The sequence below is a fragment of the Danio rerio genome, chromosome 4 (assembly GCF_052040795.2).
Source record: "Danio rerio strain M-AB ecotype USA chromosome 4, GRCz13ab, whole genome shotgun sequence".
Taxonomy (NCBI): domain Eukaryota; kingdom Metazoa; phylum Chordata; class Actinopteri; order Cypriniformes; family Danionidae; genus Danio; species Danio rerio.
This window is the reverse complement of record NC_141024.2, coordinates 70,567,501-70,583,519: the sequence shown is the minus strand read 5'-3', so window position 1 is coordinate 70,583,519 and position 16,019 is coordinate 70,567,501. Positions and strand designations below refer to the sequence as shown.

The 16,019-nt window shown below is 42.9% G+C and overlaps 1 protein-coding gene and 1 long non-coding RNA gene across 4 annotated transcripts in view; one reads left to right on the top strand and one right to left on the bottom strand.

Annotated features, from left to right (window-relative positions):
* Positions 1-44: 44 nt before the first annotated feature.
* Positions 45-16,019, bottom strand: part of zgc:173624 — an 18,055-nt gene continuing 2,080 nt past the window's right edge. The window contains exons 1-3 of one of the 3 annotated variants that reach the window (XM_087247600.1): positions 7,603-7,873; positions 5,830-6,542; positions 45-5,288 (exon numbers count right to left, since the gene is read on the bottom strand). In XM_087247600.1, the coding sequence (XP_087103726.1) occupies positions 3,952-4,755 (804 nt within the window). In that variant the 5' untranslated portion in view covers positions 4,756-5,288; positions 5,830-6,542; positions 7,603-7,873 and the 3' untranslated portion in view covers positions 45-3,951. Of the gene's footprint in view, positions 6,543-7,602; positions 7,874-16,019 lie in introns of those variants that run through there. The other 2 variants (XM_087247599.2, NM_001109725.3) reach the window with 2 other exon arrangements.
* LOC141381891 (uncharacterized) lies at positions 4,729-11,742 on the top strand. Its single transcript, XR_015484374.2, has 3 exons — positions 4,729-4,781; positions 4,901-10,233; positions 11,346-11,742. It is a non-coding gene; the product is annotated as an uncharacterized LOC141381891 (long non-coding RNA).

Genomic DNA, 16,019 nt, shown 5'->3' with positions numbered 1-16,019 from the left:
ATACAGTAAATAGACTGATTTCACCCTACTGCCGTATCTTCCTGTTGTAAGAATCCCCCCTTCCACCTCATCTCCTCCTTTTTCCTCTCTTTACCAGGGGGAGCTTTTGAGACCTACCTGATTTCAGACCCCCATGTATGCTTATTGACCAGGCGGTAGCCTTGGGCTCAATTATCTCTGAGCTCAGGGTTCTCTTCCAGGACAGCATGCCAAACCTGCTAACAGAGTCAAGCAATATCGAAGTGCGAACTCTTAAAAGTTGCTATCGTATTAGACCAAATGGCCCACGTTCAGACTAATGACAAAGCAAATTGGTAATGCAGAAGAGACCACTTCAGCTGTTGAGACCCTGACTTCATCCATAGATGCAAGAATAACAAATTTGGAGAAGCAAGTACGCGACTTGCAAGATTATATCAACAATTTGGAAAACCAAGGACGCAGATGCAGTGGTTTTTAGTCATTGGTTTACCAGAAGGGTCTCAGGGCTTAGACACGGTTAAATTATTTGAGAGCTGGATTCCTGACCCTCTTTTAATTACCCCCAAAAGCTGTCCCATTTCAAGTAACTAGTACAGTACGGGTCACCTTTATCAGGCTTGCGTGTCCACGGCTAAAAGGGTACCAATGGTGAGAAAGTGACACCGCTCGCACTTTTAGACAGCCTCGTAAAACAAAAACAGGACACAGCAGATTTTGCTCTTCTTGGCTTTGTGGCTGTTCATCAAGACAACAACAAGGGTTGTTTGAGCTCGGGTCGACCATGGCTCGTTATTATATGTACATAGTATTACGATATAATGTCTCGGCTGTTTGTTTTCATTCTCCTGCTTGTGTATGTGCCAGTGATGTTTCTCTGTAAACCAATAGCGCTCAACTTTGCATCCAGCTCTGCCTTTTGGTACCCGTTTGTCATGCTAAATACCCTTTACAAAGGGTACCCAACAAGAGGTACAGTACGGTTAGCTTTTTGCTACCTTTCGACAATTGGAAATGGCCATAAAAAGAATTAGGATGCCTGCGTTTTGTGGTGCAGATGTAGAGCCAGGGAGATGCGATGTTGATGAGTAGCGTGGGGTTGGGGGACACCTCCATTTCTGGGACATTATAACACATTTACAGATATCAGGGAGTCTATATGCAAGAGGCTACCGGAAGAATTGGGATGCCTGCGTTTTGTGGTGCACGATGTAGAGCCTGAGAGATGCGATTCTGATGGGTAGTGTGGGGTTGGGGGACACCTCCATTTCTGAGACATTATAACTCATTTGCAGACATCAGGGTGCCTATATGCATATGCGAGAGTCTCCCGGAGGTTCTGGAAGAATTAGGATGCCTGCGTTTTGTGGTGCAAATGTAGAGCCTGGGAGATGCGATGTTGATGAGCAGCGTGGGGTTTGGGGACACCTCCATTTCTGAGACATTATAACTCATTTGCAGACATCAGGGTGTCTGTATGCATATGCGAGAGACTTCCAGAGCTTCTGGAATAATTGGGATGCCTGAGTTTTGTGACGCGGATGTAGAGCCAGGGAAATGCAACATTAATGAGTAGCGTGGGGGTGGGGGACACTGCAATTTCTGGGATACTATAACTCATTAGCAGACATCAGAGAGTCTTTATGCATATGCGAGAGACTCCCGGAGCTTCCCGAAGAAATAGGATGCCTGTGTTTTCTGCAATTTATCCTTCCTAGACATATCTCCCACCTTCTTCTTCCGGCGGCGCGATGGCCCGTGTAGAACCCTGGCCTCTTCCACCACTCCTCTCCAGCCTTCCCGATCCAAAGCCTGCTTTCTCCAAGCATGCACTCTTAAGGTACGTAGATCATCTTCTATGTCATCTGACCACCTCTTTCGTGGCCTACCAGGACGTCTCCTTCCTTCTAGTTTCAGCTTGTATGCTCTTTCAACAGCACTTTGTTCGGGTGTGGTTATATGGTTACTCTTTATTTCCGTGACCAGGCTTGGCTTCGCAAACACGTCTGCCGCTTCTGCATTATTCCTTACCCGCTATTCACCTTGGTCATGCTTCGGTCCATAAATCCTCCTTAGGATCTTCCTCTCCCATGCGTTGAGAAGCCGTTCGTCCCGAGTCCTCAATACCCTCGTTTCACTGGTATACATTACCACTGGCCGCAGCACTGTACGATAGAGTCTTTCCTAGTCATATCTCTCATAGGCAACTGAATCAGACATTCAAAAACCATCACAATGACAAGCTCACTTCCGCAGTTTTAGATAAGGTCACTACATTAGACGAATGCAGATATTCCAAGTGATCTATTTAATTTCGTTTACAACCATTATCATTTGTACTCCACATTGAGAATTTACAACATCACTGTTGCCTTGAGTCGGGCCAAAGCACGCTTGTCCCCCCTCCCGTCTCCCCCGAAGACCCGCACTCACATTACATTCGGGCCTGGGAACACTTAAGTCATCGATAATGTGCGCTTGCTCAGCACAGCAGATTTCTTTAGTTATATCGTCGTTTAAGTCATTTCATATGACTTCAATCATAAAGTCCTCGTGTTGCAGGTATTAGAAGGTTTGCTGAAGGTGCGGAGCTTTCGGCCATCTTTTTTTTTAAGCTTTAATAAACCACGACAGTTTGCGTTCATTGAACGGTAAGAATGATGAATAAACACATATAAAACAGCCCCTTAAAAGTCAAGTCTCGCTTTGAGTTTCAGACTTTTTCAGCGTTTTGCACTCGCAAACAAGCGTACCGTGCCATAGCCCAAGTGAACTGAGCTCTGGCACACATCTTCCAACCGTGCCTGAGCCTGATTCAGAGCACTCACACTTCTCAAACGATCCGGGAAACGGGCCTGGGCACGGTTCGGAAAGCATAGTGTGAATAGGTCCTAAGAGACAGATGCAGGGCCGGAGCAAGCTGAACTGCCGCTCTAGGCAAAGGACGGTCACATCGACCTCAAACCTAAAGTGAAACCGGGGAGGTGGGGGGGGTCTATTCTGCCGCCCTAGACGCTGCTTTAACTGAGGCGCGGGTGGCGAGGGTAGTTTAGGGGACGCCACCCTCTCCATTCTGCCGCGCTAGATGCGGATATAACTAAAGCGCGGGTGGCGAGGGTAGTTTCGGGGATGCCGCTCTCTATATTCTGCCACCCTAGACGCGGATATAATTGTGGGCGCGGGTGGCGAGGATAGTTTCAGGGGACGCCGCTCTCTCTATTCTGCCACCCTAGACGCGGATGAGGGCGAGGGTGGTTTCGGGGACACCGCCCTCTCTATTCTGCCACCCTAGGCGGCCGCCTAGGTCGCCTCTATGGAAGCGCCGGCCCTGGACAGATGAAATATGAAAGCAAATAGAATCTCAACAACGCTCATGAAAGTTCTTTCAGCGGGCTCTGTTCATAAGAATTTTTATATTTATTATGGTAAATGTTAACACATATTATGCCTAATATGCTGATTGGAATCCACTTCAGTTCAAATTTAGGGCTATTTTAGACACTCAACAGTCTGAAAATGTTTGGAGCAACCAGTAACCAGAATGGCTGTACTTGTAGTAAATATAGGAACCTTGGACAAAACAGGCATTGTATGCAATGTTGGTGTAGTAAAGTTCGTTGTTGAGGGAAGAAGACGACAGGGTCGGCGGTTCAGATAAGCAAACTGTTTTATTAATTTAGAATGCCACCACACATGTAGCAGGGTGTGTGTGTGTGCTCTCTCTTCTTCCGACTGCTCCTCCCGTTCTCCTTAAGAAGGGAGTCTCTCCGGCCCAATCATTAGAAAAACAGGTGTTATTTATCATTTCTGATTGACCTGCTGATTAGCCGCCGGGCTCCGAGCATGCTCTCCCCCCTTATTGGGTGTTCACACTCACCTCTCCACAGTTGGTAAACGGTGCAAATGTGTACAGATTTTCCAAGTTAAGTCCCGCAGGATTGCGTCTTTGCATTGACTTAACATGTAAATCCCTCATTGTTTCTCTCTAGCGTGAACTGAAATGTGACTTTTGAGGGATTGCAATTGAACAAATCCCTTTCCACACTGTTGGCAGTGAAATGGCTTCTCTCCGGTGTGAATTCTCATGTGGACTTTAAAATACTGTTTTTGGCAGAAACTCTTTCCACACTCGGAGAAAGGCTTCAGTCCGGTGTGAACTCTCATGTGAACGTCAAGTTTCGACTTGCGGCTGAAACTCTTTTCACACTGATCACACGAGAAAGGCCTCTCTCCGGTGTGAATTCTCATGTGCGCTTTGAGGTACTGATTTAGATAAAAACGTTTCCCACATTCGCAGCAGGAAAACGGCTTCTCTCCTGTGTGACTTCTCTTGTGAACTTTAAGGTACTGTTTTTGACGGAAGCTCTTGCCACACTCGGTACACGTGTATGGCTTCTCTCCTGTGTGAATTCTCGTGTGGACTTTAAGGTATTGTTTTTGGCAATAACTCTTTCCACAGTAGGTACACGTGTACGGCCTCTCTTTGGTGTGGACTCTCATGTGGACTGGAAGTTTGGATTTTTGACTGAAACTCTTTCCACACTGATCACACGAGAAAGGCTTCTCTCCGGTGTGAACTCTAATGTGGGTTATAAGGTTGTGTTTTATAGCAAAACTTTTCCCACATTGACTGCAGGTGTAACCACCGTTAGATCTGGTTTTCCGAGTCTTTTTTGTCGTTGTGGTTTGTTCATCGGTCACTGAATCTTGGTTTATCTCAAACTGATCTTTTTCTTGCTTTATATTCAGGTCTTGAGTCTCTTCTTTCAGCACCATCAGCTCTAAAAAGAAGAGAAATACAGGTAAATCCCAAATTTAAAGGCACAAAGCAACACAACTTATCTAAGAAATTAAATCGTAGTCAGGATAAATGGACCAAAACCAAACAGAATCAGCATCAACTAATTTTCTCTTCGCCCAGGTTGCATATTAAAGGCATTGAGATGCAGCTTAGACTGTTAAACTGCACTTGGATCAAACCATTGAAACAGGCCAGAGTGCCCTAAGAACAAGTGTCCGGGCGTGGTGCGGTCACAACAGATATTTTCTGGACAGGTTGGGGCACCGTGCTCAATTAATAAGCAGCTTCAGGTTCATGTTTGTGTGTTCATACCTTTGACATATTGACAGTGTCTGTTCAGAATTCATTCATTCTTTTTCCTTCAGTTTAGTGTTTATTTCAGAGGTCAACACAGCGGAATAAACCACCAACCATTCCAGCATATGTATGATCCAGCGGACGCCCTTCCAGCCCCAACACAGTACAGGGAAACACCCATTCACACATACTCATACACTACGGCTAAAGCCTGGTTTATACTTTTCCGTCAAGTGACCGGCGTAACCCTCGGCGCATGCAACGCGCGTGGCTGTGCATTTATACTTCTGCGCGCTGTCTCTGTTGGTCTGCATTAACACTTCCAAAACGCTAGTTGGCAGTGAGGTGTAAATGTTCCTCTGTGTCGAGTTTCTTCGCTGCTTTTTTGCTTTTCCTGAACACTTCCGGGATGTACAAGTGGCTCAAACTCGCTCATTTTGAGGCAGGAACCGGCGGACGTGCAACAACTCTATGAGGTAAACACAAAACAAAACTTTCCATCCGGAGCTCCTTCACGGGACTCCAGACTTGTAAACAATCGCTCGCGGCATTCGCGCGGCTCTCGGTCCCGCCCAGACTCGTCAGCGCTACCAAGCCGACCACAGAGCTTGCGCTACACGTTGTTGCGACGTGTAGTTACATATTTTGAGAGGTGCACGTCAGTGACGCCGATGGCCACGGCGAAGGGCTATGCGTCAGCCCCGTAGCATACGTCGGCGTTTGACGCAAAAGTATAAATCAGCCTTAAATACCCTGCTGAAAAATCCAGCTTAAACCAGCCTAGACTGGTTTTAGCTGGTTTACCAGCCTGGTTTCCCAGCCTGGTCTTAGCTGGTCAGGCAGGAAAATTACCAGCTAAATCCAGCTTGACCAGCCTGGTTTAAGCTAGACATAGCTGGTTTTGGCTGGACTCCCAGCCTGGCTAAGCTCGTCAAGCTGGTTTTCGCTGGCCATCCCCCAGCCTGACCAGCAAAGACCAGGCTGGAAATGGCTGGAAACCAGCCTGGAAATGGCCAAAACCCCTCTAAAACCAGGCTGGTTGACCAGCTGAAACCAGCCAAACAGCCTAGGCTGGTTTAAGATGGATTTTTCAGTAGGGTAGGTTTATTCAATTCCCCTATAGCGCATGCCTTTGGACTGTGGAGAAAACCGGAGCACCCGGAGGAAACCCACGCCAACACGGGGAGAACATGCTGACTCCACACAGAAATGCCAACTGACCTAGCTAGGACTTAAACCAGCGACAAACAAATCATCATGTAGAAATGTCAAATATCCAGTGGCCTTGAGGTTTCCATTGATGAAGAATGACCCCACTATCTTTGTTGTTTATGGTGTGAAGATACAAGGTGTGCAGCACCCATCTTGAAATGTTTGCCACCTCCCATAAACTAATGTGCAACAAACAGGACGTTAATATCAGCAACCATTCCCATTTTATTAAGGTCCATATAAATGGCCCACCCTGTATGTTGAAATCAAGTGTGCCGCAAGCCTGCGTTTGAGTGAAGGTTTCGGCCGTTAGATCGCCCCCTGGGGGCTGGCTGCAGTACAAGTCATAAAGCCCGCCTCCTCCGTGTTAATGAAGGAGACTTGAGCCCAAATAAAAAAAAATATTACACTTGCAATAAAATGTCCCGAAAGATAGTTGTGGTCGATTAAGGCACTGGTTATTGTGCTGAAATAGGTGCAGATCTTCATTTTTGTAAACAGTTTGTTTTTAGCAGTAATTTAATGCTGGGCGTGTCATCGTGATTGACAGCTGTGATTGACAATTTCTCAAAGCGCGGCGTCTGAGCTTCGGCAGGAGACTGAAGTAGACTGAAATGTTATTATTCGATTTCTGTGTTATTTTACCATGACAAAATGAGTTCAGCAGTAAACTATAGTTTCTGACATACATGATCCTGGTGGAACACTGTTTATTCGCTAAGTTCAGGGCTTTTTTCGGGCTTTATTAGTTTGCTGATACACGCCTAGCCACCCAGATAGCAAAACACAGTTCCGGCTAGATTCTCGCCTGCCGGAGACTTATCTCTTAGAGCTCAGACTGACTAATGTTACCTCTGCTGGACCTACTCCGGATGCCTGGACTCACTACCCAATTCCAGCCCGAGTCAATCGAGCCAGATGCGGCTGCCGAGCGAGCAGGCGCTGCCGCATGCGAGCCGGAGTCAGCCCGCGACGCCGCGAGTAAGTTATGTTATGCGGCCTGGAGCTGGCGCGATTTAATATATAAAACCCTCATATTTGTTAACGTTATTACATCCATTTGTGTTGATATGACAGCAAACGCATGCTGAGAAGTTCGGGGGGCGTAGTTGATTTTACATAAAGCGTTTGGTTGGAAGCTCGACTCTGCTCATTTTCGCGGCTCCTCCTCTGGCTCCATCAGACAATCCTTCTGCGCATGTCTGGCTCCAATTTCAGCAGTCTTTTGCGACAGTTTGTGCCCGTCAAGCAGGCGTTTTGCCCTCAAGGCGTTCAATGGGAAAAAGGGCTGTCGCGTCGTCCATATTTCTTACAGTCATTGGTTGAAATCAATAATTCAACTTAATACTAGCAATTTCAATAACTAATTAGTTAAGCTTCTTACTGATTAATACGCTTGAAATATGTAGTTTGAGAGAGAAAATCCACCTGTTTGTTCCTCTGGATCTTCCTGTTTCACAGTGAATGTGTCTTCAATCTGCAGGTCTTCACTCTCCACTTTAATAACCGCCATCTTTATAACAGTGTGGAGATCAGTCGCTTTCAGCAGGAGTTTTCCTCTGTGTTTGGACACTTTGTCCTGTTTAAAATGAGAACAATGAACAGTGTTAGACCACCATCTCCCCGCCAGATAAATACGATCCGGACCCGGACGCCAGATCTTGACGGAAAATGTCTCTCCAGGAATATGGACAATAAGTCAGCAGAGTTTCTAATACCTGCTATCCAGTATTCAACTGAATTAACAGTCTACAACAGTATAGAACACCAGAGAAGAGCAGAAGCAGGAGACTCAGTAATGATGATAAACAAAGAGCAGAGTTTACTGAATAATCCAGGGTTCCTACACATTTTTACTGCTGAAATTCCAGGACTTTTCCAAAACTTCCAGGTAAATATTCGTGACCTTATGTTTCACGTAATGTGGTAAATAGGAAAAAATGCTTGTTCGTATTAATTACAGCATATCAAAAAATATGTGGCAGTCTATGTAGTTTGTTAATTTTATACGTGTAAAATAGTTTTTAGAAAATATAATTTTTTTTTTAGAAATGTTGGCTTCTCAAGACTTATTGAATTAGCGCAAATTAGCACCCACATTGTCTTACCTAATTAGAGATTGTTTGTGTAACATGACACTCAAAATGTATCTTGAATTACGTTGAATGCAGGTGAAAGAGAGGTGAAGCTGAAACTGCAAGTTGCTTTTTATTGCCCCACACAGAAAATGTCACGTGAAGGGATAGACATCTTGTATTTGAAATTTAACCAGTGTCATTCATTCATTCATTTTTTTTCGGCATAATTCCTTTATTAATCTGGGGTCGCCACAGCGGAATGAACCGCCAACTTATCCAGCATATGTTTTATGCAGTGGATGCCCTTCCAGCTGCAACCCATTTCTGGGAAACATCCACACACACTCATTCAAACTCGGCCAATATAGTCTACCCAATTCACCTGTACCACATGTATTTGGACTGTGGGGGAAATCGGAGCACCCTGAGGGAACCCACGCGAACGCAGGGAGAACATGCAAACTCCACACAGAAACGCCAACTGACCCAGCCGAAGCTCGAACCAGCGACCTTCTTTACCCAATGTTATCATCTCAACTATATTCAAGTACACAGATATTTGTTAAGCAAGTTTCCATGAATTTTCCCAAAACATTTTGGGTTTATTTATTTTTTCAAAACTTTTCAAGGCCTGGAAAAATGCCTTGGCGAAATTCCATGACTTGTCCTGGTTTTCCAGGACCGTATGAACCCGGATAATCTTAGTTGTGTATGATTCAATGCTCAGACTTCGTCTGACCAGGATAAATCCAACAAGAGTTATTATACCACAAGCACCAGCAATGGAAAATGACTGCTTCACAACATTGTCCAGAGACAGCACAGACCTTGAAATAAAGACATTCTCTTATTCTCTTACTCATGAAAACAAGTGTCACTTGAATCCACAGTCGTAACATTATAACAATATGGAAAAATGGAAATATTAATGAAGCTATAATTTTAGGAAAATAATGATAATAAACTATAAAATGACAAAGAACAACTATATATTAAAGTTTGAGGACAAACTTTATGGTGGCTTGAGAAACCAAGTAGTTAAGTTTGCTTTTAGCACGTTTCTAGCATGAATTAGCATGTTGTTACCATGATTCTAGGATAAATAGGCATGATATTTGCATAACTCTAGCATGAATTAGCATGTTACTATCATGACTCTAACATGAATCAGCTTGTTTGCATGAATTAGCATGTCACTAACGTGCTATCATGTTTCTAGGAAGATTAGCATGTCAGCAGGACGTTAAAACTGCTAGCATGTGTTAGAATAGCTAGTCACAGTCTACTAGACAGTTGCTAGGGAGTGGCTAGTACGTAGAAAGGTCATCAGTAGTAGGCTGCTGACTAGACTGAGTTGAATGACGCCAGGCTCTAGTCTGTAGGACAGTCTAATGCAGAGTTATGAGCTCACAAAGGTTGATCCAATGTTAAGTCAATGGGACTTTTGGGAAATTTCTGGGTAGTTTTTCCTGAAAGCTTGAAAGGCTTATGAGGAGATACACTTTAAAATTTGTCTCAGAAGACGGAGGAAGAAGTTTATTTAGAATATCAAAATGGTGGCTTTCTCAAGCCATCATATTAATAATCAAATCAATAACTAATGATAATCATTAAAATGCTAATGGGCTATATGCACGCATTACTTCCGCGTTTTGTCTAAGGCCGCGGTCCAGCTTCCGGTCTGGGTGATTTTAAGCGGAGGTAAACAGTATTATGGCAGAGTCGTCAATTATTTACTCGCTGTTTGCGAGTAAATTATGGTCAACGATGTGCAAATGATTGTCCGGATGTGCACTACAACACCGCAGAGCAAACTTGAGAAAGGTTTCAAGTTTTATGCATCTTCCTACCTGTGCAATTATGAAGGTAAGTTCAGCTAGCCTGTAGGCTAACGTGAATACTATTCTAACGATCTGTCCATCTGCAGCTTTATCACGTTAGTAAAAATGATCATATGTGTACGTAATTCTGTCTCAAAGTGTCAGGTAAAAACAGGGCAGGAATAAGATCACAGTGAGAGCTCATTACTACCGATCGATCTATGAAGAAATCGGAGTCTCCTCACCAGCTGAGAGTAGGACAGCATACATGTGAAGCTCTGTCCCGTTCATATTTTTACTGTTCTAAAGTGACCACCACTGTTCAGTTCGGATAATTACAGAAACACAGATGCTGTCTTAGCTTGTAAGCATGCTTATTGAGCAAGATATATTAGGAATAAAATAATACAATGCCGTTCCATCCACAACAGACAAATAGCGCTGTGTCAATGCTGAGATTTATTGCTGAAACAGTGGAGATGACAGATGCAGTGTAACAGTGTAGATAGCATGCTTTCTATTTAGTCTATAAAATTGTAATTAAATGGGAGGGTGACCCAAAACAACAAGGTGTCATTAGTTAATTTCACATCAACAATTTGTCTATTGCAATATTTATTAGTTTTTTTTTATGTTAATGAACAAATGCTTATTCATTGTGCTTGTTAACTCACAATGTAATAGCTAATGTTAACAAGCATGACTTTGCATTTTTATTCATTAGTAAATTAGTTTAACAATGCTAACTATTAAATATTAAATAGTTCTTTTAAAAGTGAGCAAATACATTAACTAACGAAACCTTATTTTAAAGTGTGACTAAAGGGAGCTACTTTTAAATGATTTAAAATAATGATTAACAGTGTAGTTTAACCTGATGATATTGCTGCAGATGCCTTTCAAAAGAAGATATTTTGAAGAAAGCTGAAAACCTGTAACCGTCGACTTCCATAGTAGGAAAAAGAACTACTATGAATATCAGTGGTTGCAAGTTTCCTGCTTTCTTCAAAGTACTCTTGTTTGTGTTAAACATCAGAAAGAAACTCAAACAGGTTTGGAACAAGTGAAGGATGAGGAAATAGAATTTTCAGGTTTGAGTGAACTGCCTTTAATGACTCTCTTTAAAAACCTATTAATATTCCTGTTTCTGTTTTCTAGGTAACATTATGAGATTCAGAGCTAGAAAATTTTGTGTGTTACTCCATCCTGGAGCGGACATCCGTCAGAAAATCCATGCCATCGCCTGCTAGTTAATAGCTCCTGCTCTTGTGTGGCTGAGAGTGGGACATGCAAACATTTGGTTGCTTTGCTTTTCCAGACAGCCCATTACTCTGAAATGTGTAATGTGTGTTGTCACATGAACAATTGTTTGGAATGGATCAATTATGTGTTAAGTTCCATGAAACAGATGGGTGATTTATTTATTTATTTAATACGTATCAGCCCAAATACCTCTCTATGCACAAGTTAAAGAAGAAGCACCTGATTGAAGAAAACAACTGATTCATTGTTATTGTTTCTGTTCATCTGAATAAAATATTCTTTCAAAATGTTACTTTTTTGACAATTTTTATTTCATATTATATACAGTGAATTATATTTGATATGTACAATGAATAAAATAAAGGTCTTTATTCTGAATTTAAAAAAATTGCACTTAGAAAGTAGCTTAAGAAATGTTTATGTATATTAATGTTCAGTTTTTTTTTACTTTAAAGGCAATGAAAACAAACTATTATTTGCCATAAAAGCTCCTTTCTTACAATGTCTGCATCCGGTTGGCACTCGAGCCTCGATCAGTTTTCTAGACTGAAATTGTCAGCTACACTCTTGTTTTTTCTGTTTCTGTAAAATTCTCACGTTTAATATCAACAACCCACCTCTTCTGCACGACTTTGTCGTTTGGAAACGTGTGGAGGTAAGAGTTCAATTTCTGACGCTGTGCGTTGCTGAACACAGCAGTGGTAGCTAAAAGTACTGTTCTCACGTCTTTGAAATGACACTTTTAAATGTTTAGATGTCATATTTATGTAGCTGACATAAACATATAAGTGGGCTGTAACGGCATAAAACATTAAGACAACTGTCCAAAACATTACTTGTTTTTATCAGTAGCGCTCCTGTTGTAGCACTGTACTGTACGATCGGCGGAAGTTGGCTCGGGGTCTTAAATTTTACCGGAAATGCGTCACGCGCCGCCGTGCATAGAGCCCATTATATAAATGACTAAGGATCATGTGATTAAATAAAATAATAAATGAATTCAAACACACACACAACATGAATGAATGATTGCTTTCTTGAAACAACACACAGAAACTTGCTGCAAAGATTCTCAGATCCTTAGTTAGATTCTTCAACAGTAATGCAAGAAATCTACAATCGGTGCACTACCAAGGTAGAGATGATGACCTTATGTAACGGAGGCCAGCTAGTAAAGTGCTGTGCAGGTAAACCTCACTCCTCTGACCTCTAAAGGTGCTCTAGCGACAGACACCAGAGGCCATGGTCTTTAGCCTCCTTGGTAGAGCACCCGATAGGGATGGCTGATGTGAAACTGACGTTTCGACAGTGTGGAGATCCCGAAGCGCAAGTGTTTTGAAACAGTGCACCGAAGGGTGTCACGATCCTCCAAATCCTCGATTCGATTTTCGATTCTAAAGTCACGATTCGATTTTCGATTATGAATAATTAATTAATTAATGACCAATTAATTATGTGTAGCCTACCGTTTAAACTACCCGACCTGCATGGTCTTTGTTTTACCCATAAACAAATCATACAGTAAATGAATAAAGGCAAGATACACACATAATTACCACCTGTCAATCACTTTTTCTGCGGGACTCGTGAATAGGCAGTGATCTGTGTCGTTATAATGGAATCGGTAAAAAAGACGCACAACCAACAGGAACCAGCCAACAGTATCTGAGGTGTTCGCTAAAATGACTAAGTACAAGTGAGTGAAAGATTGAAGCAGTCCTCTGACTGCCTGGACCTGCTGTCTCGAGCGCCTGGCTGTGTGTGCGTCTGTGTCTGTGTGGTCACGTGATGTGCATTTTAGGTAGAGAGGCAGGAGGGCTTCTCAGAAATGCTACACGCCACTGTGGATGTCAAATCGTTGTCGTTCTAAAATGCCATTTAAAAACAAAGACAGTGTAAACAGGGCCTGAGTGTGTACTTTTCGCGAGCGGATTTGCAACGGGGGCGGGCGGAGGATCGCGATGCCGGTGTTGTCTATCGGACGAACCGTACGTAATACGTACATAGCAGAGCTTGCGAAATGAACGTTGTCACTGGAAATCCAAAATGCTTACACACCGGCGACTTCATTGAAAGAGGAGAGGGTTTAAGTTCTGTCGACGGGTCTCCTGCTTCAGTGGCGTGTAGCTAGGTTGCTGCCGGAAGTGGTGTTAGTGAGGCCAGCAGGGGGCGCCCAACCTGCGGTCTGTGTGGGTCCTAATGCCTCAGTATAGTGACGGGGACGCTATACTGCTCAGTGAGCGCTGTCTTTCGGATGAGACGTTAAACCGAGGTCCCGACTCTCTGTGGTCGTTAAAAATCCCAGGATGTCCTTCGAAAAGAGTAGGGGTTTAACCCCGGCATCCTGGCCAAATCTGCCAACTGGCCTTTGTCTATCATGGTCTCCTAACCATCCCCATATCATAATTGGCTTCATCACTCTGTCTCCTCTCCACCAATCAGCTGGTGTGTGGTGTGCGGTCTGGCGCAAAATGGCTGCCGTCGCGTCATCCAGGTGGATGCTGCACACTGGTGGTGGATGAGGAGATCCTCCCATTGTGTGTAAAGCGCTTTGAGTGCCCAGAAAAGCGCTATATAAATGTAAGGAATTATTATTATTATTATTCTGCAGTTTAACAAGCACTTCAACAAGCCAGTTTTTTTCCCGCTTGGCAAGCAAAGCTAACGTGGCAGCATCGATGATTCTATTTTTTGATTCGATAATCGAAATTGAGCATAAATTTCGAGCGATTTCGAAATCGTGACACCCCTACACCGAAGCATGATCCGAAACACCCAGGTCACGTGATTAAAGTGTTTCGAAACACCTGGTCATGTGACTAAAGCGATTCAAAGCATTGATCGTTTCAGAAGCATTTCGAGACCCGGAGAATCTGCATTTGACTAACAATAGTGGACTGTGCGTGTGCACGTTGTAACTGTGTTTCAAATTAATTTTGGGTTCGAATCCCGACTAGTCCAAATACTCCAAAATCATGATTTTATGTATTTTAATCATGTTACTGTTTTATGGTGTCTAGATAGGATACAGCTGCGGATACACCATCAATTTAGCATCATTTTTGTAACACTGTAAAACAATAATTAATTTTTTTACAGTACAGTGATGGGTTTTGGATAAACGTTAATAAAATACAAGGGGAAATTGAATTAATATTATAAATAATTATTGTTAACTTCTGGCCACAACTTTATCTGATCTAGCAACAACCCTGTTTTATGAACAAAACAATACACATTTATTTAATTTATTTAATTATTCAAACAAAACGATACAAAAACAAAGCATTACCAACTGGTATTTAAGCATTTTAAAAATAGTTGCATTAGCCTGGATTCGAACCCCCTATACCCGCATGGTGGTTACGAACTTTAACTGCGCAACTAAACCACTTGTAGGATCAAGGCTACAAAGTGGGGTTTCATACCTCAGTTTGCTCAACAGTTCTTTGCTGAAGCTGTTTCAGTGCAATACACATGACCACTAGGTGTCACCGTAGAGTGGGGTTCGGAAGCTTCGACACAGTTGGTTTGACTGTTTCAGTGTTTCACGAAGCCTCGCTTTGCCCACCACTAGTACCCGACTCCCATGAGGAAGGTTGCCGGTTCGATACCAAGCTTGGAGCGGGTTAGGTGTGGAGTAGGACCGGCGGGTTACACTTACATCAACTAATTTGATTAATATATATTTATGAACACAAATACCCTACACTGTACTACTATATTTTCAGTCGTAAAACATGTTTACTGCAACTAAAGTACACTATTGCAGTTGATCAGTTCACTATTAATCATATGCTGGTGCGTTCATCAACAAAGACTTTTGACCTTATTCTAAAATGCGGAAGTGCGCCTGTTTTCGCGATTGTCTTAGAACTTCCGATTCAGTCGCCTATGGGAGAAATGACTAGGAATAATAAACGGCAGAAAACGGTCAAACTACTTGCTCTACAAACAAATGTTTGCATGACTATACAGACCAAGTAGAATAATATAACAAAAAAAATCAAATTGCAACATCAAGCAGCGTAACGAGCAGTTTTTAACGTCAAAAAATGAATGGAAGTGAATGAGACCGGAAGTCGCGAGACAAAAAGATTCCAATGGCAGCGCCCACTCGTCGGCGGAGAATAAGGTGAATAGTATGCTTCAAAAACATTGTTTAGAGCTGTTTTTGAGTGTTTCCTGAAAATACAGTTTTAGAGCACTTAGTAGTACAGTATAGGGCTAGGGTGTCCAAACTCGGTCCAGGAGGGCTAGTGTCCTGCATAGTTTAGCTCCAACTTTCTTTCAACACACCTGCCTGGAAGTTTCTAGTATACCTGGAAAGAGCTTGATTAGCTGATTCAGACTGTCCACCAAGGATCTGTCCTTGGCCCACTCCTGTTTAGTATCTACATGTTGCCCCTTGGACAGATCATGCCTAAATTTGGCCTGGGGTATCACTGCTATGCTGATGACACACAGATTTACATCAGCGCTCGCCCTGATCTCACCTCTGCCACGTCAGTTTTATCTGCCTGTTTACTTTAAGTTAAAGCCGGGATGGATCCAAATTTCCTTAAACAG